The 24,461-nt window shown below is 54.9% G+C and overlaps 1 protein-coding gene and 1 long non-coding RNA gene across 4 annotated transcripts; one reads left to right on the top strand and one right to left on the bottom strand.

Annotated features, from left to right (window-relative positions):
• Nucleotides 1-1,334: 1,334 nt before the first annotated feature.
• WNT2B (Wnt family member 2B) lies at nt 1,335-16,883 on the bottom strand. 2 transcript variants are annotated; one of them, XM_014893451.2, is made up of 5 exons: nt 16,624-16,883; nt 5,572-5,792; nt 3,783-4,060; nt 3,143-3,407; nt 1,335-2,362 (listed from the first exon to the last, which is right to left on the bottom strand). In XM_014893451.2, the coding sequence occupies exons 1-5, from the start codon at nt 16,785-16,787 to the stop codon at nt 2,133-2,135; spliced, it is 1,158 nt and encodes a 385-aa protein (XP_014748937.1). In that variant the 5' UTR covers nt 16,788-16,883; the 3' UTR covers nt 1,335-2,132. The 2 variants fall into 2 exon arrangements, with proteins under 2 accessions (XP_014748937.1, XP_088036406.1); XM_088180280.1 differs by lacking the exon at nt 16,624-16,883 and adding an exon at nt 6,749-6,861.
• A 749-nt stretch (nt 16,884-17,632) lies between these two features.
• On the top strand, nt 17,633-22,269 carry LOC148220957 (uncharacterized). 2 transcript variants are annotated; one of them, XR_015808734.1, is made up of 3 exons: nt 17,633-18,012; nt 19,073-19,229; nt 20,459-22,269. It is a non-coding gene; the product is annotated as an uncharacterized LOC148220957 (long non-coding RNA). The 2 variants fall into 2 exon arrangements; XR_015808733.1 differs by having other exon boundaries at nt 19,070-19,229.
• Nucleotides 22,270-24,461: the final 2,192 nt, after the last annotated feature.

The raw sequence follows: 24,461 nt of genomic DNA, 5'->3' as shown, positions 1-24,461 counted from the left end.
TGTCACCTTTTGGCTTGGCTGTGGCTTTGCAGCAGCTCTGCTGAAGGTCCTTTTTCTGCATGAGCACTCTCATGTTTGGCATGGAGGAAGGTGCTTAATCCAGCCCATGGCAGGCTCTTTTAATTCTTTGAGCAGTTCCCCCATCAAAGCTGGTTTCAAAGTGGATTTCTCTTCCTACTTAAACTATTATTTCCTAGGGCCATTGAGTAAAATCCCTATTCAGAGATGCTCTTGGTGCAGTAGCCGTTGGGTGGCTTAGGACCAGAATAATCTTCTTTGCCTTAATCCCATCCTGCTCCTTTGACCTTCCTGCAGACTTTGCTCTTGTTGCCTGCTCAGCTCCCTCTTGCCCACACATCTCACTGCTTCCAGGAGAAAGCCCCAGCTCCTTGGAGACCTCTGAGATGCCCTCTGGCAGCAGTAAAGCAGATCCCAGCAAAAAAGTATTTGCAGGTGACTGTCCCTGTTGACTTGGCCTTTCTTATCGTTGTAAGTTTGGAACCTCCATGAAAACTTCCTTAGCACAATGCTGAGCAGTATTAGGAACATGAACCCCATTAGTCCTGGCTCAGGGAGGAGGCACAGCCTGCCTGGGGCAATGTGCAGCCTAGCTCTGGCAGGGGAAATGCAGGAGCACCCTCAGCCTCAGGAATTACAATGATTAAGACAATTTTTCTTTTTTACTTGGGTCAGCTTAGTTTCCACGTTCAACTGTTACACATTGCATTTCTTTGTGTGGATTGGGACCATTTGACCAGACTCTATTAAATATCTGTACACTAAATTAAGCTTTTCTGTAATGTCTGCTTGCTCAATTGGTGGAGAAAAGAGGAAATTTGGAGAGATGAGGGGTAGATCCCTGTAACCTATCCTCCAGCAGCTCTGCAGCTGCCTTCCCCTCCTCTCATCAGCTTCAATTTTAGTTGATTGTGTTTCAAGTGTTTGGGGTTTTTTAATGGGAAAGGTTTGGAAGTTTATCTAGCATCTCCTGCTCGACCCAGTGCTGTAGAACCAGGGAATGGTTTGGCTGGTACAGGACTTTAAAACTCACCTTGTTCCACCTCCTGCCGTGGGCAGGGATACCTTCCACTCGACCAGGTTGGGCCAAGCCCTGTCCAACCTGGCCTTGAACACTTTTGGGGATGGGGCGTCCACATGTCCTGAAGTGTGATGCTGCTGAGAAAGGATTCCCCTGGGGCTTTGGATGATCAACTCTGGAGGAAGCTTTGGGACAGCAGGAGCTGCAGACAGCGAGGAAGAGAAACGCTGTGGGCTGGTTCCTGCTCTGAGGACATGCCCAACTGAGTGTGTAGGAATTCAAAAAGCAAAGGACATGATTTTCTGATACAGGTTTATAATGAATTTTGACTTAAAATAATAAGCAGTATACACAACAGACACGTGAGTTGTACAGAGATGCTGCTGTATCATTAACTTCAGAACCTACCAGTAAGTTCACAGGTTTCACTTGCTCTCTCAAGCCCCTTATGTCCACCAGCATCCAGAGGTGGCCTTTGTCTCTGTGCAGTCCTTCAGGGTTCAGCTCCAAGTTACAGCTCCACCTGCTCTCTGTGCTGGGGACACAGGGACAAGCCTCGTGCAGAGGTGACTCTTTCTCAGTGGGGTTAATGAGATGTGCCAGGTCTGCTCGAGGGAAACACAGGTATCATGGAACTGTCTCACAGATTCACAACACCCTTCCTCTGGCCTGGCAGAAAAGAAAAAGCAAGAATGCTTTTGCAAGAGTGGATTATTCTGAACTAGTGTTTTTCACTGGTGAAGCTTTACTGTAAGGTCGATTCTCTGGGCAGGTGCAGGATTCCTCAGCCATCACGTCCTGGCACTCACTCCTCCGAGCCTGTGCCGGTTGCACCGTCCCTTTGCAGGTTCAGTTTAAGCAAGGGTCGCAGCCTCCTGCTAGGTCGGGGATTAGTTTTGCTGAGCACATCGAAGGGCCCACAGTACCTCCTGGGAACTGTAGTCCTTTCCCTAGTGCTTTGTAGAATTAATTAAATAAAAGCCATGCAGTTGAACTACAGCTCCCAGAACATCGTGGCCCTCAGGGCACAGGGGTTTAAAAAAAAATTGCAAGGGGGGTGGCAGTGGCTTCTTCCCTCAGCGCTCCCGTCTCATCAGGTCTGGTCCAGCCACTCGGCCCGTTTGGGTGCTTTGCACGTGTGCACATCCACAGTGTCCTGGCACTCCTTGCAGCGCACAGCGCAGCACCAGTGGAACTTGCACTCGCACTTGGTGACGCGGGTGACGCGCGTGGTGTCGTAGCCGCGGCCGCAGCACATCACCTCGCAGCCGTCCGTGCCCCGCGACGCCTTGCTGCACACGCGGCCGGCCGTGCCCAGGGAGCCTGCGGGGAGGAACAGCACCTCAGCGGCTTGTTCTCCATCGGGATCAGCGCTTCCCTGCCCCACCACCCGCAGGGCTTACAGGTGAGATGGGACCTCCATCGGCAGGGGGGACCTTGGTGCCACTGCTTTAGTGGGGAAAGCCCTTGTTCCTGTCACAGCACTGCTCCTGTCACAGCACGTGCTGCAGTGGGGTCCCCAAAGGCACCACTTCAAACCCTGCACTTGCTGTGCTTTATGGACAGGGGATGCCACAAGCCTGGCCAGGGATGCAGCTTTGGTGTCTCTCATGTCCCTCATGATGGAGGGCTGGAATGAGATGATCCCAAAACATTCTGGGTTTCTATGACAACCTGCATGGCCCCCTTCCCACACCCACAGCTAGAGCTTTGTTGGCTGCTGCCAGAGCATAAGAGCAGTAGGAGATAGGGATGGGCTCTCTGCAGCCCCTCTGTGCACGGAACAGGCTCTTTGGTGCCTTTTCAAAGGAGCTTTGCTCTGCAGAAGATGGGCTCTGAGGGGTCATAACATCCACTTCTGTGATGACCAGAAACCTGAGAGGTTTGGGGCCTTAGTGTAAAGCCTGGGGGTTTGGACAAATGCAGTCCTGCCTGTGCAGGGCTGGGGTGCTATGGGGACTCTGGGTCTGGGTAACCTCCTCGCCAAAGACTGGGGCTGTGTGGGGGAGCTGAGCCCCCAGACTGGGCTAGCTGGGAGCTGTGGGCCTGTTGGGAAGGGAGGAAGAAATGGTTTTGGGTGATGACCAGAGCTCTGGGTTTTACCTGCTGACTTGTCCATCACGCAGTAATCAGGTGAGTTCTCAAAATACACCAGATCTGTTTTTGTGGGCTTCCTGAAGTTCTTGTTGGCCACTGTGAAGCCAGTGCCATCCTGATTCATCGTCACCTGGATGGCCCCATTGTATTTCTTCCTTAGGTAATCCCCTGTTTTTCGAAAATCTGACATTGCCAGCCAACAAGTCCTTAGTGTGCAGGAGCCGCTGACCCCGTGGCATTTGCACTCCAGCTTCAGGAAGCGCTTCACAGCCTGTGGGAAGAGGGATGGGAAAGGACCAGTGGGCACCCTGGGCATCAGATACTGCACCAGTGTCTACTCATTCCTGGTGCAGCTTACCAGCCCTTGGCTGTGCGGGATGGGGCTGGGTATGGACCAACATCAGCGAGGACACAGGAGACCAAGGTGAGCGAGGTCCTGCCATCCCCAGGGGACCATTCCCTAGGGCAGAGCGTGCAGGGGAGCACTGGGAAGGCAGGGCAGCCTCCAGCCTTACCCACAGCAGGAACTGCCCTCCCAAGTTGCCCAAGGTCCCGTTTCTGTGGCCAAGCTGTTCTGGCTGCCCAGTCCCGTGCTGAAGGTGCCGGGGGACGGGCGAGCTGGGCTCTGCTCAGGGGCTGCACTCACCATCCTCCCGCAGCGGTTGTTGTGCAGGTTCATCAGTGCCCGGGCATCCTTCACTTTTTTCTCCTTGGCATCCACAAAGGCTTTGGCAAAGCGGATCCCGTAGTTGATGTTGTCGCTGCAGCCGCCCCAGTCGAACTCCCCGCGCTCGTCCTTGGAGCGGCCCCTCTTGAGCGGGTCACAGCTGCACACCTTGAGGTCCCCTTGGCTGCAGGCCCGGGTGATGGCATAGACCACCCCGGCCGAGGAGATGGCGTACACAAAGGCGGCCTCCCTGCTGCCTGCCGGGGAGAGGGACAGGGATCAGGGATGGGGACTGAGCGTGCCAGGCTGTGCCAAGTGCCTGCAGCCCAGGAAGAACCAGGGCATGGGGAGCGAGACCATCCTGTAAGTGAGCAAGCCAAGCCCAGCCATCTCTGCTGACCACAGTGTCCAGCCTCAGCTTCCCTGGAGCCCTTCAGAGTAATTGCAATGCTCAGGGTACATGCCCGGGCTGCAGAGACCAGATCCCTCCCACCAGGGCCACTCTCCTCCCTCCTGGTGCTGTGCAGAGCACGGGGACAGCCCCAGCCCTGCCAGGCTCGGCTCTCCCCACACAGCACAGCTTGCTGCCTGCTATTTTATGTCTCTGGTTCAAGTTCGCAGCTGTTTTTATAATGTTGTAAAAGAAGCTGCAAATCAAAACCATGTTAGTCTTCATTTCGAGAGCCTTTGAAAGCAACTTCAAAGGCTGCAGAGCTCTCTTTGGGCCTCGCAGGATGGGGCTGTGGCGAGGAGCTTTCATCATTCCCCGTGCTTTGCCAGGAGAGGATGCGAGCAGGAGAAAAGGTGCCGTGATGGGAGCAGAGAGGCTGAGCAGGCAGGCTGCAGCATGGCAGGGTGAATGCTGCATTCAGCATTCCAGTCCCCTTCCCTCCAGTCAGGTCGGCCTTCTGGCTCGTGGCTCTGGTGCTTGTCCACCCACGGGCAGCTGCCCCATCCCCCTGGCACTCGCAGCAAGCCCCCACTCACCGGCTCCTTCACGTGTGCTCCATACGAGCTGCGGGTGGAAAGACTCTTCCAGCCGCTTTGGATTTGGAGGCCACGTGGCTGGATGCTCCCGGCACGTCATGGGATGCAGCAGCAGCATCTGTCCTGCAGTGCTGCTGCCTGTGCTGGGGCTTGCAGGGCCTGTTTGCTCCCAGAGCACTCCCGGGGCAGCTGCAGCCCACGATGCTGCTCCTGCTCTGGGACCACCCCATCCCTGTCCCCGCGTGCCTTTCCTCTTTGTTCCTTGGGTGCATTTCTTGGCTGCATCCCTGCTTGTGTTGTATCTGTCTCTCACCTGGAGTGGGAAGGTCTCTCCCAGTCCTTTCTGCAGGGCTGGCACCTGCCCCAGAGCCACGGTCCTGCTCCACCTCGGAGCCTGAAGCAAGGACTGGAGCTGCATCTGTGCCTTGCCTCCCTTGCCATGCGAGGGAACAGCCAGTTCCCACGTGAATTGCTGAGTCCTGGCCAACCCTGCTCTCCAAATATTTATATATCCCATTACTGTTTACATATGAGCCTGTTCTCTGGAGGTGTCTCCTCCTTCCCCCTTCTCCCCCAGTGCTCCCCCTGCTCCATCTCATCTGGTGCAGCTATTCCAAACGCAGTGCTCTGCTCCCATTACTACTTGATTAATTTACAAGGAAAGGCAAAGCTCTCCTCAGGGAGTAATCCAAGCCACCAGGCATGGCAGCCCAGTGGGAGGAGAGACTCTCCCAGGAAGACAAGGCCCATGGTGGTGGGAAGGGAACAGGGCAGGACCTACTTCTCAGCATGACCCGGCCGAAGACAGTGTGGTCCCGGTCCAGGGTGCTGCAGTTCCAGCGGTGGTGCCGGAATTGGTGCTGGCACTCCCGGATCCACTCCTTGGCTCCCTCCCCAACCGACTGCATGATGTCAGGGTACCTCTGGCAGAGCTGTCGCTGCTTGTTCACCAGCCCAGGGATGTTGTCACAGATCACCCTCGCCCCCAGGGCCCCGATGTACCTGCAAGAGAGAACGGAACCACTTACTGCCCTGCCTGCAGAGGGGAGCCACAGAACCACTGAATATCCTGAGTGGGATGGCACCCACAGGGATCATCGAGTCCAACTCCTGGCCCCGCACAGGACACCCCCAAAATCCCACCCTGTGACTGAGAGCATTGTCTAAACACTTGTTGAGCTCTGGTAGCCTTGGGGCCGTGACCACTGCACTGGGGAGCCTGTTCAGTGAAAGAAAGGAAAGAGGGAAAGCAGAGAGCAGAGGTCAGAGCTCCACTACCCCTCAGGAGGAAGCTGCAGACCCCAGTGAGGTCTGACCTCAGTCTCCTCCTCTCCAGCTGAACAAACCAAGTGACTCCAGGTCCTCACCCTGCTTGGTGGGTCTTACATTGAAGTCTAGCTTTCCCTCTTTCCTTTCTAGCTGTGTCAGAGCTGCTGCAGGCTCTGCCCAGAGCATCTCTACACAACGTGCCCCCTGCAGCATCCCCTTGGCATGGAGCTGCCTGGCAGCTCAGACAGGCAGGACACAGGGACAGGGCACAGGGACAGGGCACAAGTGAGCCATCACAGAGCAAGCCGAGCTGTTCTCAGCGTGTGCAAGGCTGCAGGAAGGAGCAGGGAGTGTGTGGAGCCCGTCCCCCCCAGCAGACAGTCAGCTCTGAGCCATGGGATGTCTCCCATAAGCCTGGGCTGTGTCAACTCCTGGGGCAGCAGCAGAGGAACTTGCTGATGTGCAAAACCTCCCTCCCAGCCTCTTCCCAACACGCCAGCCCCGCGCTGTCGCGCTGCTGAGCACAGCAGGATGGAGCCCGGCCCAGCCCCGGGCGGCTCGGGCAGGCTCTGCCCCGTCTCCTGCTGCATTTGTCGGGAATGTCCGTGGCACAGACACCTGTGGCGTGCACAGGTGAGGGAGGACGAGGAGCAGGCTTCACCTCTTGGTGCAGCACTCCTTACTCACACCGTTATCCCCCAGCTGTCGATTCCTCTCAGTGCATCTCCTGAACATTATTCTCGTGCCCTGAAGCTCCACAGCTGTAGAACAGAGCTGTGGCTCCTGTATCCCGGTCCCCTCCCTGCAGCAGTGGGGAGAGAGCAGGGACTCGGAGCAGAAAGGCAACAGCAGCCTGCCAGAGCCTGGCTGAGCCCCATGGGCAGCTTTCCACCGCCACGGGGGAGGGACCGAGCTCTGCCCCGCGCTCTCACACCATCCCGGACAATGGCAGCAACGTGGAATTTTCCATCCCAGTCAGCTCCCGCCTGCAGCACCCGCTCACCCCTCTGGCTGCTTGTGCTTGAGCATGATTTTTGCCACAGAGCACGGAGCTGGGATTCTGGCTGGAAGGGATGAGGTTTGGGTGATATTCAGATTTTTTTTTCTAAGCTCCAAACTGGAAGCAAAGACCTTCCTTCAATAATAATAGAAAGCAATAACTTGGACAATATTTCATTGTCTGTCTCTGGACATGTTCTCTCAGTTCTCTCAATCCACTCCAGAGAGAGCTCCCAGGCTCAGGAAAGCCCTGCGAGCACAGAAAGCAATGGGATCTGTTCCCTCTTTTAAAATATTTTGTTTAAATGCTGGCAGAAGCACAAGTTCATCTCGGGCTGGAGCTGAGGATAATAAACCCAGCTCCCCATGGCTTTGCAAGCCCAGACTCCAAGGGGCAGTGAGCATTATTGTCACAGGCACACTCACCAGCCTTTCATCCTGAAGCAGAGGAACGCAGAAGTAGCAGAAGCTGTTTGGGAAAGAAAAGCCAACAGGAGCTCCTCGAGCACTGCTGACTGTGGATGTTTCAGTGCCTTGCTCGTACCAGACTGTGAGAGCAGCCCCAGACTGTGAGTGCAGCCTGTTCCTTCCCTTGGGGCCAGGCCAGGGCACAGGGGCATCGAGTGAGGCTGCAGAGTTCCTACAGGGAAGCATGGTCAGGTCCCCAGCCCTGAATTCATCCTGCCCAGCAGGGATGGCCATGGCTGGCTTATCCCTGCCCGTGCAGGCCAGAGCAGTGAGGAGATGCTGGCAGGCTGCAGGAGGGAGGTTTCAGAAGCAGCCAAAGCTCCCCTTTGCTGGAGAAAAGTATTGCTGGGGAAGCTGGAAAAGATAAAATGTTCTCTGATGAGCCACCTCACCAGGGACCTCGTGGGGCTGGGGGCCTGATGTCCAGTCACAGCAGTGGAGTGGGCTGGGACACAGCAGCTGGCAGCAGAGCTGCCTCCCGGACTGGAGAGTGATGGATAAAGCACTAACACCATCCCCTGGGAGACGGAGATCAAGGGAAACCCTCCAGACAAGATAAACACTAGGCACTCCCTTGTTCACACTGGAAGCTAATTACTTCTCCTTAATTCTCCTGCCAAATACCCAGATCAGAGCAAACATTATCAGCTGGAGAAAGTGGAAGGAGAGCAGTGAGAAGGACACCAACTCCTGCAGCAGCACCCAGAACTGCCAGGGTCAGTGCCTGCATCTCCCTGTGCCCGTGGCAGCAGATTTACAACAGTACCTACAGCATTCCACCAGAGTTCATGTACTGAAATCTAACACACAACTGAAGGGAAAATTCCTCCCATGTCCTGGAAAGGCTGTGGTGATCTCGGCAAAGACAAATGCTCCCACTTGGTGAGAAATGCTCCGGTTGGGTTCAGTTACTCTGAAATGGAGCAAGACGAGGAACATCAAAAAATTCTGCCAAGCAGAGTTTTGGAAAAGAAAAAACCCAAACATTTGTTTTGGATAGATGAAAGCATCCCTTCTAATTTTATTTCTCAAAATCTGTGACATTTTAACTACACTGCAGTGGGAAAGACAATGGATATTCTGAGAAGTCCCCAGCTGCCTTATCAGAACTTTGTTTTCAAACAAATGAAGCTGTGCTGGAAATGGGACACTGTGCTGGACTCTGGGGGAATCTGCATTTTTCCAGCTTAAAAAAACCCCACAAAACCCAAGCCCTGAGTTTGGAAAAGTCTGTGAGACAAAACTTCTGATGCTGGAGGCTACTCAGGCCTGGACTTCAGGGCTGGGAGGAGAGAGGCAGAAGCAGGAGCCCGCAGTGAGGAGGAGCTGGGAGGCAGGGAAGAAGGGAGTGGATAATGAAGTGCATGTGGGGATGAAAATCCCCCACCCCGCCCAACGGGATTCCAGCTGCTGCTGCCTCCTGAGGGTGCAGAAAGCCCTGGCATCGCCCTTGGCCAAGGGCAGAACTGTTTGTCCAGCTTGGTGAGGGGCTGGCACAATCCCTGTGCGCCCCCCGGGCTGCAGGATGCCGCAGGGTCACCTCCTGCTGATCAGCGAGCAATTCCAAGCCCATTTCCCCCGAGCTCACTGCCAGGAGCTGGGTGCTGCGGATCCGTGTGCTGCATCCCCTCCCTCCCTCCCTCCCTTCTCCCGGGGCAGCCACAGCACAGGATGGAGACTTCATGCTCCAAGGGCAGGTGCTTTTGGAGCCGGCGGGGCCAAGCCCTCGTCTGTCCCTGGATTGCAGGGATGCGTCCAGAGGCTGCTCCAGCATCGGCGAGGCACGGGGGAACAGGAGACACCCGTCATGTGCTGCCTTCCAAGCTGCTGTCCCTGCGGAGAGCCTGCTGACTTTGGCTCTTGTAAACAAGGAGAAACCCAAATTGCTTCTAAGATAAACACGCAAATCAGAGGCAGACGCATCTATCGGCTTGGCAGCGAGCAGGCTGTGCTGAGCACGGCTCGGTGCTGGACGGCTCCTGCTCCCGTGCTCCACAGAGCCCGAGCTGCTCGCAGCTCTCCGGGGCTGCGCTGCTCCCTGCATGCGCGTCAGGTGGGAAAAGTCTCTCGGAAAATGAGGTTCTGAAGAAGGGAATTAATTTAATGGGAATTCATAAAATTACATGGAATGAGGAACTGTCCCGTGGCTCTTCCATAATACCAAGGTCTTCCTGCAAAACAAGTGAGTGAACTAATTCAGTTTCCGATGAAATTTATACTGGACGCTGCTTTAGCTAAGACTTCATTTTTCAGCATTTCATAAGGCATTGGAAAACCTATTTGAACAGGACTTGATTTTAAAAGGGAAATCTTTGGAATTGCCATTCTCAGACAAATCCACATTTTAGTGGTCTGAATTAAAACAGCTGCTTGAAACATCATAAATTCCCTTTGTGGGTTGCAGCAATACCATTAAAGGCACGGTTTTAAATCAGACTGATAGAAGCTAAGCTAACTAAAATCAGTGTCACAGCTTTACATGGGAGAAGGAGGTTTGTGCAAGCAGCTCTGGTGATGCAGTGGAGCAGGACCCAGGTGTGAGGGAGCTCAGGGGGCCCAGGACTGGTCCCTGACACACAAAGAACCACTGCATGAGGCTTCCTCACTCGTTAATGTCCCTTACTAATGTAGAGAGAGTCTGTGGGTGAAAACTCGAGGATGCCAAAACTTTGCCAGCAGTTTGTACCTCCTTGTTTGGTGGCAGAGCTGGCTGGGAAGAGGAGCATGGGTGGACACAGAGCCCAGGGTCGGGAGGAGTTCTGGCCAAACTCAGCACTGAGTCCCTTCAGCAAAAGGCTTTGAGGGGGAGAGATGCTCCTTCACCTCAAAGGGTCTCAGCAATGGCAGCAGGCTCGGCTCTGACAGCCCTGGCCATGAGTTTTCAGCTGGAGAATTTACCTTTCCTGGCACAGCTACTCCCTACCAAGTGTGGGGTGTGCCCAGATGGGGAATGGCAACCTGGAATCCCTGGGGCCCCAGCCCAGGCTGCTCCCAGGGGTTCTGCACAGCCTCTGCTTCTCAGGTCTGAAAAGAGCTCTGAGGCTGAGAGGAGAACATGGTCTGGCTTCTTGGTGGCATCAGAGGCTGTTGGAGTCCATCCCCTGGGAAGTGACTCAGCTCCCCATTGCTCTGTAACAGCTTTGCCAGTCCTGAAGGATCAGCTTGGGAGCCAAACTATCCTGGCTCCTGGTCTCTTCCCATCCCACTGAGTCCTCACGAAATCTGCATTTTGGAGGGAGGCTGGAAAGCCACAGGCAGCTGTTAGAGACAGCTAGTGCAGATAGGATCAAATCCAACATCCCTGCCTCTTTGCTGCTACAGAGCAAATTCCATCATGCCTGGCAGCATTTCACCTCCTCGAGTTCTTTGCATACTTCCCAAGGATGCTGCACCTTCCTTCCTCTGCTCTCCCTGCTGTGGCAGACAATTTACAGCCAACTGCCAAGCACTTTGGGTTGCAAGGTGCTATAAACATCTGAGATATTATTTTAGTATTACAAACCCTGAGTATTTTATTAAGCCCCACTGGGAACAGGGCCATCCTGGCCTGCTGGAATTGTTAACGCCTTTGAGTGATTAATAGTCCTAATTTCCTCACTTAGAGCCAGTACTCTGCATGTTGAGAGTCTTAGTCTCACTTCAATAATTTTTAATATCATAATGCTGAGCCACTACCAGTGTCACTCAAGGGACATGTTTTTCATTTTCTGCACCAGTGTCTTTCTCTTTCTTGTGCATCCCTCTTTTAAAGTTGTCTGCCTTCAGATCCTGGTCAGAGTCCCCTGTCTGTGGTTTTCCTGCACCCCGTGCAGTCATTGGGATGTTTCTGCGAGTTTCTGAAGTTCCTGTGAGGAGGACTGAAACGCTGTGGTCCTGGGGAGATGCAGCAGATGGGTGCTGTAGTCTGCTGTCCCCCGGGCAGATGTGGGAAGCTTTTCATAACAGCAACTTGAAAACTGAGGTCTGAAAACTTGGGTCAGTGCTGGGTGAAAGCTGTTCCTCAGGGACATCGGTGGTGGTGCATAAATACAAAACAATTGCTCACTAAAAATACGCCATAGTGACAATGGCTTTGTCCTTAACAATCAATTCCTTTCTCCCCAGATGTCAAAGTCCTTTGCTAAAAGGTGGGGAGGTAAGACAGCCTCTGGTAATAAAGCTGGATGTACAATTCTCTTTTCCATGGCACATCCTGTGTGTTGGCTGTGAGCTGCTCCAAGAAGAAGCTTTGTTTCCATGGGCTCTGGCCCAGCACAGATCTCCTCATGGCACTGCTGAAATCACTTTTGGTAAGAGTAAAAGCTAATGAGTTTGGAAGAACAGAAGGATTTTTTGCTTCTGCATTTCTTTCTAAGAAAGATTTCCCATAGGTGAAAGTGACCCTAATGAAAAATGGACTAAGCTGCACAGTTAGGATTATTCTAACGGCGCAGAGTGACTGAGAGAACCCATCTGTTCCATCCACCCCAACCAAGAACACCAGGGCTGCTGCAAAGGCCACGGGGTTCATTCTCCATCAGCCTGACATTACTTTAAAACTTATTTTTCACAGCATGGCTGCCTGGACAGCCGGAGCAGCCGAGCGCCTCAGGATAAAGACTTCCTGGTCACTGACCTCGTGCTTTTATTGCCATGCAAAGTGCTCAGCAGCCGCGGGGCCGGCACCCGGGGATCTCCGTGTCCCCAGCGCTGCACGTCCGAGCTCCGCTCCTGGAACTCTGTCCCCTGTCCCTGCCCGTGGCAGAGGGGCTGGAACTGGCTCCTTTAGGGTCCCTTCCAACCCATTCTGTGATTCTGTGCCTCTGTATCTGGCCTGCAGCAGTGCCAGGACAGAAAGGGTGATGCTGCTCGGCAGCAGGAGCACGGGTGGCCGAGGCAATGGCTCATCCACGGCTCAGGATGGGATCACAGCCATGGACACACCATCCCCAGAGTCCCCTCACAGCCTGAGGGACCCTCTGCTGGCAGAGCCCTCCGGGGGCTGCTCTGGGTCTGCCCAGCTCAGACTGGCACGGAGGGGAGGAGCGGCACCCCCAGGGTTGCAGGGCAGGCTGTGGAGCTCCTCCGTGCAGCTGTCTTCCCCTTGGCTTAATTTCAAACATTCCTATTTATGCTATTTCCCCTCCCACACACCTTAGCGTGACGCCTGCTTAAATGAGCCTCTCTCCTGTATCCTGTATCCACACACACGTGTGGCTCCATTTTTCCATCACTCCTTGTCCCTGGACCAGGAGCAGCCCTGGTGTCACACTGGCAAATCCTGGAGAGGATCACCGGTGGGAGCACAGCCAACAATCCATCGTGGGGGGAACGTCCCTTTCTCCACCTGCAGTGGGGGAGTCCTTGCCAAACCCTTGGCCAGAGCCCGGCACCACGTCCAGGGGTTGCTCTGGCACAGAGGGAGCCCTGGGCACTCCTGCTTCATCCTCTGCCCTTGGCATGTTTTCCCTGCCCATAAACACGCTCCTGGCCGAGGGAGGGAGCTGGACCCTGATGGCTGCCTGGCTCTGGACTGGTCATTCCTCAAAATCCCCACATGGGCACCACAGCCCAGGGTGCAGCAGCTCTCCCGGAGCCCCCATATCCTGACAGCACCATGGGCAGCCCCATGTGCTTGCCAGGCTCCCACAGCCTCTCCAACCCACACCCAAACTTGCGATTCTCTTCCTTCCACAGATTTGTTTTATCTCTTTGGGAGCCTGATGCCTCCCATCTGTTCCAATGCCAGATGAAATTAAATATTTGTAGTTTCCAAGGGCTGTGGTTAGCAATAAACAAGTTAGCTAACAAGGATTTGGTGTGCTGGGGACCTGGGGGGGGTCTGTGTGGGTCGCAGGAGGGTGGGTGTGTGTGAGGGTGGGATGCAAGGGGGCATCCAGAGCTTTGTGCACATTTTCCTTTAACCAAAACTTTAATTTCAGAATGGCTTTCCACACCAGAACAGCTCGCCAGGCTCTCAATAGCGACTAAACTCTACTTAGTTATTTACAGCAAGTTTGTTTATTGCACAGTTTATGTTTATAAGCAACATTTGTCTAATCTCCCAAATCTTTCCAAAGGAATTTCGGAGGCCGCTTTCGGGGCCGGGCGGGCTCGGGGCACAGCCCTGCCAGCCGTCATCCCCGGACCGTGCTGCTCTCCCTGCCGAGCGCACGCAAGTGTAAACGGGATTTAGGGATTTTCCCGTTGCATTCCTGCTTAATTTCTGTCTGTGTTTCAGCTGGTATTTTGTTGCTAAGTAACACTTTGGAGTTTGGAAGGATTTCTGCAAGGGTGCTGCTCCCCACAGCCACCCCGCTGTCACTGCTAGTCACGGTGGCCTCGGAGCCCGGCCACAAGCACGCTGGCCAAAACCACGGTGTCCCCAACCTGTCCCCTGTGCCCGTGCTCCGAGCACGTGCACACACCCACCCACAGCCACTCTTTTGGACGCCAAAGTTCACCAATTCCTGGCGTTTATGTGAGGCGGTTGGGCCACGCCTGACGTCACTGAAAATTAATAATTTGCAGTTGTTTAGAAGAAACATTTGGTTGATATTTCCTTTCCATGTACTGTGATCAGAGGGGACCCAGTTTTTCCTATTAAACTACTTAAAAAGTTGACTCTGAAAATGAGAAGCATTTCCTCTAGTTCCACAAGTTTATTGTGTGTGAATCCCTAGAAGAATTTGGCAATAATAATTAAAATAAGGAACGATGATGCACCACCAAATGTATTTACTGTAATATCAGTGGTGCTAAAGATGTGCTTGGAAACCTATGCAAATTACTGAATAACTTTTTTCCCAAACCACAGCTGCTTGAAACCATTTTCAGTAAAACACAATTTCATCTAAACACGCTATTTTATCAGGACCGACACGTCCAGCACAACAGCGCTCGGTTCAATTTAGGCTTTTCTTAGGAATGCTCTGCTTTCCAGAGGAGAAAGTTCAATTGAAAGTGTGACTCTTAAGAGTTTAATATATTCCATTTCTAATTGTTTTTGTTTTTAGAGTCACGTATTTGAGGTCCTTGGGACCAATGCTGCTTGGCAGGAACGTCCCAAGGCGTCGTGCCTGGCTGCGCCGTGGCCGTGGGGCTGCCCTGCCCTGCTCTCCTCTCCCTCGAGCCGCCAGCCTGCAAGCTGAGAACACAAACTGCTGTGGGAGCTAAATCCAGCTTCCTCCAAACAAGCCACAGCTACCGAGGCTTAAAACGTGGCTGGTTTTCCTCCCGCTTGCTGGGAAGCGACACGCACTTGGAATGAGGGCAGACCGCGGCGGAGCTGCTGTGGGGAGCAGTGGGGTACGACAGCGCGGAAATGGTGGCTTTAACACTCCTCCTAAAGAAGGAATTTTCACCCTTCAGGCAGCATCCACGTGTGTTACCAGAACTGCCCGTCTCCGAGCAGAGATGCTGTGACTGCTCCATTCCTCCTTTTTTCCCAGCCATGTTACCCATGCACCCACTCCTCAGCTCTAACCAACCTCTCTTTGTCCAGCCTCCTCGATAATGGGAATAATCCAACTTCTCCACTGTCCCTTCCTTCCTTCCTTCCTTCCTCAGCTTTTCACATTTTAGCAACCTCACCTTGCCCACAGAAGCCGTCCTGCCTTCACCTGCCCTGTCGGGTCGGGGCAGAGCTGGCTCTGGAAGCCAGGCCAGTGCTTGTATCAACCTGAGACTCCCCAGCACTGACTCATTTTCTCTCCCAGTGATTCCAGTTCCCCTCAGCTGACCAGGCTTCGAGAAAGCTCCTCTGGGCACGGCTGTGAACAGCTTTTCTCTTTCTACTTTCCATTTGCCCCTCAAAGCATTTTCTGGTCTATTGAAGAAGTTGTTTTTGTGCTTGGTTGCCACCAGCTGCTCTCGCAGCGTGTGCCCTGGGCTCCCGGTTCCCTCCTAGCCCCACATTTTTCCCACCCGCCTTCTCACCCTGCAATCGCTCTTCTAGGGATGCCAGCCCTGCCAGGGCTGCCACACGCCCAGACGTGCTCTCAAACACCGGGAATACTTGCGCTATCTGCGTGACTATTAAGTGGTCCGGCCCCTTACAGAGTGCTCCACGGTAGCTGAGAATTTCCAGAAACTACCGTTTTCTTTCAGTGGCAGATGTGTTGAACTTGATTAAGTTTTGTCTCATCCACTGTGATCTGTTAACGATGATGAGATTGGCATGGGAAACGCTGTTTTCCACAAGATTAGAGAGGACTTTTATAGGGTGGGGGACACTGAGAACTTTTCTGCAGCCAACTTTTTTTTTTTTTTTTTTTCCCAGTGTTGCTGAACTACTGAAACAGCACAGGGTCGCTTGGAAAACTTCTCTATCCTTGTTTACTGTCATTCTGCATAGATGAATTTTCATTGTTACAGGAACCGGGGCAGGAGGAGGCTAATTTCCAGAAGGTTTTTGTTATGGTGTCGTTTCTGTCTGTTACAAAGCCTCATCTTATCTAAAGGAAGGGGGACATCGACTTCTTCGCTTCCCAGGAGCAAACTAAAATAACTGTACGGGCAACACGGCAGCCCGCAGGGACGGGAGCTCCGGCGGGACCAGGGTGGATCAGGGGATCCAAGCTGCTGCCGTTTCCCCGGTCCAAGCCGTTCCGAGGGGCTCGTCCTGCTCTCAGAGCTCTGGCTGTCAGAGCTGTCGCAGCGCACGGGGTTCGGCTCCCCGGCAGAACCGGAGCTCCCGGCGGGGAGTCCCAGCCCCAAGGAAGGAGCGGCGGCATTTTCGGGGCGCGGGGTGCCCGTGACCAGCGCGGCGAGAGGGAAAGCCTCGGTACCGGCCCCGGGGCGGTTCCTCTCGGCCGCTCCGCTCTGGGAGCCCGCAGGTGGAGCCCGCACAGCCCCGGCCGGTCCCGCACGTCGGGCGCTGGGCGCCGGCTCCGGCACTGCGGGGCTCTCTGCGCTCCCGCCGGCGCTGCCCCGACCCCTAGTCGTTCTTTCGCGTCCCCATCCCCATCCACGTCCGCACCCTGATCCCGTTCTCATCCCCGTCCATCCCCGTTCTCATCCCCGTCTCCATCCCCGTCCCCGTCCCTCGACCGCGCCCGGCGCAGCTCCCGCCCGCGGGGGCCCGGGGACCGTCGGGGCCGTGCGGGGCCTCACTCACCACCACGAGGAGTCGGCGCGGGGCGTCAGGGCGAGCAGGAGGAGGACGAGGGGAAGGCAAAGCCGGGGGGCCGCGCCCGCCGTCCGAGGGAAGGCTCCGCACTCCGCACGCCCGGGGGCCACGGCAATCCCAGGAGACGCTTCCAGGCGGTTTGGGCTGAGCATATCTCTCCGGGGCGGGGTCCAGACGGAGAAATGACCGGGGAAGGGGGTCCTGCCCGCGCTCCCCTCGGGGCACTGCCCGTCACGGCCCCGCGGCGCGTCCGCCGGCTCCGCGCTGCTGAGCGAGCCCCGGCTGGGCCCCCGCGCCCGGGCTCATGCTGCTGTGCGGGGAGGGGGGGGGGGGGGGCTCCCCGGGGGCTGCGGGGCGCTCAGCGGGGCCCGCACCCCCCGAGCGGCGCGGGGCGGGCGGCGGGGCCGGGCCGGGCCATGGAGGTCCTTGCGCGGAGGGCGAGGGCGCTCTGGGGATGGGAGCGCGGGGGCCGCGGCCAAATATTGCCGGCGCCCGGCGAGCTGCGGGCTCTCATTGGGCAGAGTCAGAGACGCGGAGCCGCCGCTCCGGCCGGACCGACCCCCGCCTCCCCGAGGGCACGTCGGACAGCCCCCTCCGGGCTCCTGCCCCCTCCGGGCTCCTGCCCCCTCCGGGCTCCTGCCCCCGCCGGGCTCCTGCCCCCGCCGCCGCCGCCCCGCACCGGGGCCGCTCCCACCGCGGGGATGCGCAGCGGAGCCGCCGCTCGCGGCCGCCCCGTCGGGCCCCGCCCGGGGCAGAGGCTCAGCGGGATGCGGGATGCGGGATGCGGGATGCGGGATGCGGGATGCGGGGGCCGGGGCCGGCTCCGCCCGCGCTCGCCCCCGCCAGGTGTCACTGCTGGGTGGGAAAGCGCAGGGCGAGCCGCGCTCCGCGGGGCTCCGGGGGCTCCGCGGGCTCCGTGCCCGCCCCGGGCGGGCAGCGCACGCAGATCGGCCGGCCGGGAGCTGGCGGCTCCGGTGCGGGGCGGCCGGGAGGGTCCCACCACGGGGCGGAAGAGCTGCAGACCCCACAGGTGCCCGAGGACCTGCGGGCAGCGGTCTGGGGGACAGGGACGCAGTGGGAATACACATTCCCTGGGACGGAGATGGCAGCAGCAAGAGCCGCCATGGGGTACCGGTGCCCAAGCTCAGTACAGCCCTTCGCACTGATTTGGCGAGGGCTCTCCCTTCTCTCTTTTCACAGGTGTGTCTCTCACCTGTGGCTGTGGGACAGGGAGAGCTGGTTCATGAGCTGCCCTGGGCTCGGCTTTCCTTCCTTCATTGCCCTAAAACTGGTGACTGACAGCTGGTGCAGACCAACCTTGCCTGGCAGTTCCCTCTTCCCCATGAGGTCCCTGGCTGGTCCTTCCACACCATGGAGGTGAGCAGGCATTTTGGTAACCTCTCATTGTCAGCACTTTTGTGATATACCTGATTAATTACTGGGATTGTAAACCCCGTTATCCACCAAAGTCCTTTCCACATAGCCAGAGCCCTCAGCCACCCCCTCCCCTCCAGCCAGCTCAGCTCATTCTGCTCTTTCCTTCCTATTCCTGTTGTGCAGATCACAGAGCGACTTCCCCAGCTTGGCAGAAACAGGGGCTAGAAGCTCACACACGGTTATAATCCAATTATACTTCAGAAAACTGCACTGACAGAAAGCTGGGGCTGGTGGGGTGCTGTCCTTTTGTCCAAGAGCCCACACAGAATATTGCATTACAGCTTATTCCCAAAGTGGTGGCACTGAAAAGGCTGATATTTATAGCCTATAGAAGGATGTGAATTTGTTTAGAAGACCCATCACAGTGGGCAGAATGCTGGAGGCTCTGCTGTGGCCGTTTTTTGGGCTTTTCTCTGTTACTGGGCTGTTTTTACACAAAGACAGGAGCCTCAATACTCTGTACCCTGTTCTTACGGGGAGAGAAAGGGAGGAGGTGGCAAGCACGATGTTCATGTGAGTGTGGGGCTGAGAACTCTGGCTCGGGGTGAAGCTCAGGATGAGAACAAGGGGCAGCAGTGCGGGCAGCAGTGCCAGTCCTGGGAGGGGATGGGTGTCTGCAGGAGGGATCACAGCTGAATTTTGGTGTTGAAGTGAAATGCTCAGGCTGGGCATCAGAGCTTTGCATCCAGGATACTGAACTTCTCTGTCAGCCTGGTGGCTTATTTGATGCTCCTCTCCATAAAACCCAACTGACAGCCCACGGAGTGCCCTGGGTTTGTTCGAGGCTCTCCCTGCATTGGCCAGTGAAGAGGCCAGGGCAGCTCTCACTCCTCCAACTGGGCAAATCTCGTGTTTGATCTTCCATTCAAATTAGCAGTGCTCAGGGTGTCTGGGTGCTTCGTCCACATGAGCTGTGGTGAGTAAATAAACAAGGCTCTGCTTTCAAAGGCTTTCACAATTCGTTAACTTCAAAGGAACTGGCTCTCTATTTTCTTAGCAGGTCGGTCATTCCACAGACTTACTCTGGGCGTGAAGGTGGTGACTGGTCATGCCAGGGAGCAGGGGCAGCTGCTGCAGGGCCCAGTGTCACACACAGAGCTGTGGAGAGAGGCAGAGGAGCAGTCCATGGCCGTGTAATGCCTAAGGAGGAGAACAGGGTAAGTAAATGCATGGGCAAGACTGGTTTGTAGCATTCCCTGCCCCAAAGAGCTGCTCTGTCCAGCCTGCAGTGTGCTCGAGGCACCCTCAGACAGGGTTTGCAGATGTGCTGGGTACCAGATCCAGCCCTGCTCTGCAGAACTCACCCCATCTTTGCATGGAGAGGAAGGCAGTGTGATCTCCCCTGCCCCTGCCCTCTCCAGCTGTCTGCCCTGCTGCGGCGCTGGATTTTGGGTTCCCCTTGGATAGTGCAGGCACAGGTGCTGGGGCTGTGCCTGGCACTCAGACTGAGCAGAGGTGGCAGAGGGTTTGCTGGGCACTGCCAGGGAGCCTTGCATCATCACAGCCACCCCAAACCCCAGGGGAAAAATCTGGGATAGCCCTCAGTGCCAGGCTGGCTCACCTCATGGGAAACCCTTTTCCTGAGGGAACAGAGACCTATTATAGACAGATTTATTGGGAGCTTATTTGGGGGTTGATAATGCAGCTCAACCAAGCTCCTGGCCTTGTGGAGAAGGCACTGGTGAGGGGCTGTGTGCTACTGGGACTGAGGCCTCCATCGAGCTCGTTTCCATTCCAGCCACAGCACAGCAGGGGACACGGAGCTGGACATTGTCACTGCTCAGTGCAGTGGCACCACTGGAGCCCCAGGAGAGAGGTGGGCTTGGGGCAGGCAGTCCTGCTCCATGCTGGGGCATCTGCTGCTGGAAGAGCTGGCCCTGCACCCCCACATTCCCCAGATTGTGCCAAGGAGGATGCTCAGGAGCAGTTCCAGCTGTCTGGAGACAGGATAGGGGTTCCTTTCTGGGGCAGGTAAGGGGTTCCTTGCTGAGGGACAGCACCAGGACATGAGGGCCATGGGAGCCCAGGGCCCCCTGAAGTTGTGCCTGGTTCAGCAAAGGTGAGCACATGGTTAGTGTTGAGTCCTGGTGGCTCCAGCACTTGGCTGGGGTAGAAGGTCTTTTATCCCCCAGAAGGACACGGCTCCCAAAGGCTGTGCAGCCCCTGTTAGCCCCTGGCTATCTCCCCAGGCTCTGAGAGGTTAAGAATGCATTTTGGATAGATACAAATAACCAGAGCAATGAATTGACCCTTCAGTGTGGCCCCCACCTCCATAGAAACAGAAGCCAAACAAACAGGCACAAGGCAGCCCTGTTAGCAGAGTGACAGCATGTGCTTAGTTAGTCTATCCCCTGCTTCCAGTGTTAATTGCTTTGTTCCTTCTCAGATTAATTGATGAATTGCTGTGTGGACATGCAGTGCCTCGCCGTGCAGCCCTGTGGTGTGTGTAACCCTTTGCTATCTGGCACAGACGTTGTGGGGACATCCTCCCCTCTCGGCTGGAGCTGAGCAGCTCCTGCCTGGTAAACGTGGGAAGGGGATCAGGCTCGACTGCAAGCAGGAGTAAAGGTCAAACAGGGAAATTAAAACCCTGATGTCAGACCTGGATTTCCAACCAGGAGCTTTTGTGTCTTCCTGAACTGGTTTCCCATCATGAGATCCATCCCATGCTGTGGCATCAGCTTGGACCTGGCTCCATCCCTCCCTCCCTTGCCCACCAGACCCACAGGCTTCTCTTGGAGCAGCTCAGTGTCCCGAGCACCCAGGTTCAGATGGATGGCTGCAAATCCAGCTGTGTTAGTCATAGAAGTCACCGAAGGCCAGAAATGGTGCAATAACACCTAAAAATACCCACAGTGTGCCGAGCAGCTCCGGTTTCCATCATCCTGCAGAGGCATCTGTGTATTGTGTGTGCGGGAGAGCCGGGGAGGAACCGGCCATAAATCCACAAATCCACAAATCCTGCGCTCCTGGCCCGGCTGTCATCGGCAGATCCGACGGGCTGACACTTGACAGGCCTGTGGAAAAACACGGGGTGACATCACACAGAGACACCAGCCCACTGATTAATCTCCCAGGTCAGTGGCTGCTTTATTTATAACCAGGGAAGGGTTTGAGGTGGGTTTTTAAGGAGTGGAGCAGCACGGGCTGCCTGCTCCCCCTTCCCTGGCACACCTCTGCCTGCCCTGGACACTGCTGGAGCAGCTGGGATGGGGCTCAGGGACACCAAAACCGAGCCTAAACCAGCACTGGAGCCCAGCTCCCACTGGATTCTAACTGTTTTCTTTGCTCCTGGAGTTTCTGCTTACCCTCCCCAGCAGAAACAACTCAGCTCCCCCCAGAACACAGCACATCAAACTTGAAGTGTTTTGTGAAACTCTGTCCAGCCTTGGAGGAAAGGGAAGGTGGTCTTCAGGACAAAAACATCTTATTTCTTCAATTTCAAGACAACATTTCCCATTTCCAATGGCTATTTGTTCTGTGGATTTTAACATTTTCACTCTGCTTTATAACACAAACCAAAATTACAGTTAAAATAATGTATTTTGAGTTTATCAGTTTGAAGCATTTCAAGCCATCCATTTCTCAAGGTTTTATTTTACAGATAACCTGGAAAGCTTTGGGGTGGGTGATTCTGAATTGGAACAGAAACAGGTTTCAAAATGTTTTGCAAAGGCAGAACTTCATCCCTGTTGCCAAGTGGGAAGTGGCCAAGGGAGAAAAAAAAAAAACCCTATCAGGTTTATCTCTTGCATTGTTTCTAAGTGGAGAATTTTCCCCGTGATTAATGAAAATGGGGAAATAGGGCCAAATCCTGCACATGCTTTGACCGCAGAGCTTGTACAAACACGCTGGTTGGGCTTTGGCTGCAGTGACCAGGTTTAATTAGCTCTCTCCTATCTGGGGATGCGGGCTGCTGCTGTCAGTGCACGGGGGGATTTATGTTTCCTTTTCCTCAGGAATATGATCAGTGTCTGAGTATTAAGAATAATCATTTCACTAATGTAAGGCAAATTTCTTATCCTGCACTGCTGATAGTGAGGGGCACGCTGTGAGCCGTGGATATTGGTGTGGTGGTTTGTAAAGATTTCCTGAAGCACAAACCTCTGCAGTGGCTCAGACGGGTGCCTGACAGTGACGAGGATTTCGTGCTGTTGTCATGAACAGCTCAGCTCCTGGACACAGGGGTCACCTTCTCCTGGCACGGGTGACCCACCCTGGCACGGGTGACCCACCCTGGCACGGGTGACCCACCCTGGCACGGGTGACCCAGCCTGGCACGGGTGACCCACCCTGGCAGGTGACCCACCCTGGCTCGGGTGACCCACCCTGGCACGGGTGACCCACCCTGGCTCAGGTGACCCACCCTGGTTCGGGTGACCCACCCTGGCTCGGGTGACCCACCCTGGCACGGGTGACCCACCCTGGCTCGGGTGACCCACGGCGTTCGTGCAGCCTCACCTCAAGTCCTGGGTGCACCTTTGAGCACCGCAGTGTAAGGAAGTTATAAAGCTGTTAGAGGATGTCCAAATGAGGGGCATGAGGATGGTGAAAGGTCTAAAGGAGCCCTACAGGGAGTGGTTGGGATTATTTGCTTTGTTCAGCCGAGCGAGGAGCTGCTCCTGGGCTGGAGCATCACTGCAGCAGTTTTAAAGTTCCCAGGGTTTTTTTCTGCCCTTTGAAGCAGGTAATGCTGTGCCCCCCCAAACCTGATCCATCCTTGCTGCCTGCTCCCTATTCAAGGCCAGTGTGGTCACTGAGTCCTGACGAATCTCCAGTGAACTGCTTGAGGTTTTGCAGCTCAGCATGGTGGGGAATTTGGAAGGAGAAAGAAGGTGGAATAAGCGGGGAAGTGCAGAGAGCCCAAGCATAACTCCAAACTAGGGCAGGAAATGCTCCACACATAGCTCTAACCTTATCATCCAGGATGGATTTTAAGTGCTTCTTCAGTGACTCATCATCCCTGAATGGGTTTGAAGGACTGTCTGCCGGAGAGGAAAGGCCAGAGAGCTCAGATCAGATAACAGGTTATTACAAAGCCCTCACCCTGCCGTGGGGCATCTGCCAGGGCAGCAGCCAGGACTGCTCAGCCCTGGGGAGGTATAAAATATGGTCTCTCAGGTGTGGTCCAGGTGGTCGGGGGGCAGAGAACAGGGCCTCTTTCTCCTCTTATTGATCATAGAATCACAGGATTGTTGGGGTTGGAAGGGGCCTTAAAGATCACCTTGTTCTGACCCCCTGCCCTGGGCAGGGACCCTTTCCACCAGACCAGGGTGCTCCATGCGTGTTCAGACTGGCTCAGAAGAATTCCAGGGATGGAGCAAGGTTCATCCTCAGTCCTGGCCAGTCTCATTCCATGGGCACTCTTGGTCCCTCTTGCCACTTTTGGAAATTTCTTGTGAAGTTCAGTGGTTCCTCGTACCCTGGCTCCCAGAGCTCAGTGAGGATGGGGGAACATGCAATCTGAAACACACATTACTGAGCAAAACCTGCTGTAAAAAGCCCTCTCTGCATTGTGCCTTACATGAAAGATACTGCTCTGGTTCAGAGGTTAACTTTTATCTTAAGCTCAGCTAGAAGCTGAAGAGTTTTAGCATTTTTTAAAATATCAGAAAAACATAAAAAAAGGACAAATTCTGATCTCTGCTATGCTGGTATTAATGGGGAGAAATTTAATGAAAGTCTGTAGAAGCTTCTGATTTACTCTTGTGTGAGATTGGATAGAAATAGCCCAAAGAATCTCATTGCTGCTGCCCAGATTCAGCTGCACAGCAGAGAGCTATTAATGCTCTGTTTTCTTGCCTTTGGTCAATACATCTTGCAAGGCAGGAGGAAGCTGGATTATGTCTGCGAGTGTCCCAATGTCATGCTATGTTGGATAATGAACTGTGGATAAATTGGATCAGCTTTTCAGTTGCCAGCCTCTCAGAAATCCAACAAGGAGTCAGGGCAGCAAGCTGTGCTTTCAGCCTTTGCTCTGATAACCTGTGTGCTGCTTTCAAGAGCTATTGTGGTGATTCCAGGCTGGAGCAGGTGAAAATCATTGTTAGCCTGGAAAACGTGCATTTCTGTTTAGCTTGGTGCTTCCCCATACCTTAAAAATGTCTGGTCTGGTGCAAATCCACTTTTCAAGGAAATAGAGATGTAATGAGAGCGGCCTCTTGCTGAGCTGAATTCAGGCCCTGCTTTTGACCTGGTTATTCAGCTAATCCCGGTGGGTGAGGAGTGTGACTTGAGAAGCATCCAGCCTCTCTGGAGGAATGCAGAGACCCCGAGGTTGGACACCTAAAGGTTTGTGTTTCCATGGAAATGGAAGGTTTGATCCAGAGTTACTACAGAGTAGTGAAAGACCCCCGTTGGTAGCAGGGCCCTCCACCCTGGCAGGGAAG

The sequence above is a fragment of the Sturnus vulgaris genome, chromosome 29 (genome assembly GCF_052056855.1).
Source record: "Sturnus vulgaris isolate bStuVul1 chromosome 29, bStuVul1.hap1, whole genome shotgun sequence".
NCBI lineage: Eukaryota > Metazoa > Chordata > Aves > Passeriformes > Sturnidae > Sturnus > Sturnus vulgaris.
This window is presented reverse-complemented; position numbering and strand designations above follow the sequence as displayed.

Coding starts and splice junctions, on each gene's coding strand:
- WNT2B (XM_014893451.2), bottom strand. CDS start 16,787: ATGCTCAGCCCAAACCGCCTGGAAGCGTCTCCTGGGATTGCCGTGGCC. Junction 5,793..16,623: donor CGCGCCGACTCCTCGTGGTG/GTGAGTGAGGCC, acceptor TCTCTCTTGCAG/GTACATCGGGGCCCTGGGGG. Junction 3,408..3,782: donor ACAACCGCTGCGGGAGGATG/GTGAGTGCAGCC, acceptor CTCTTCCCACAG/GCTGTGAAGCGCTTCCTGAA.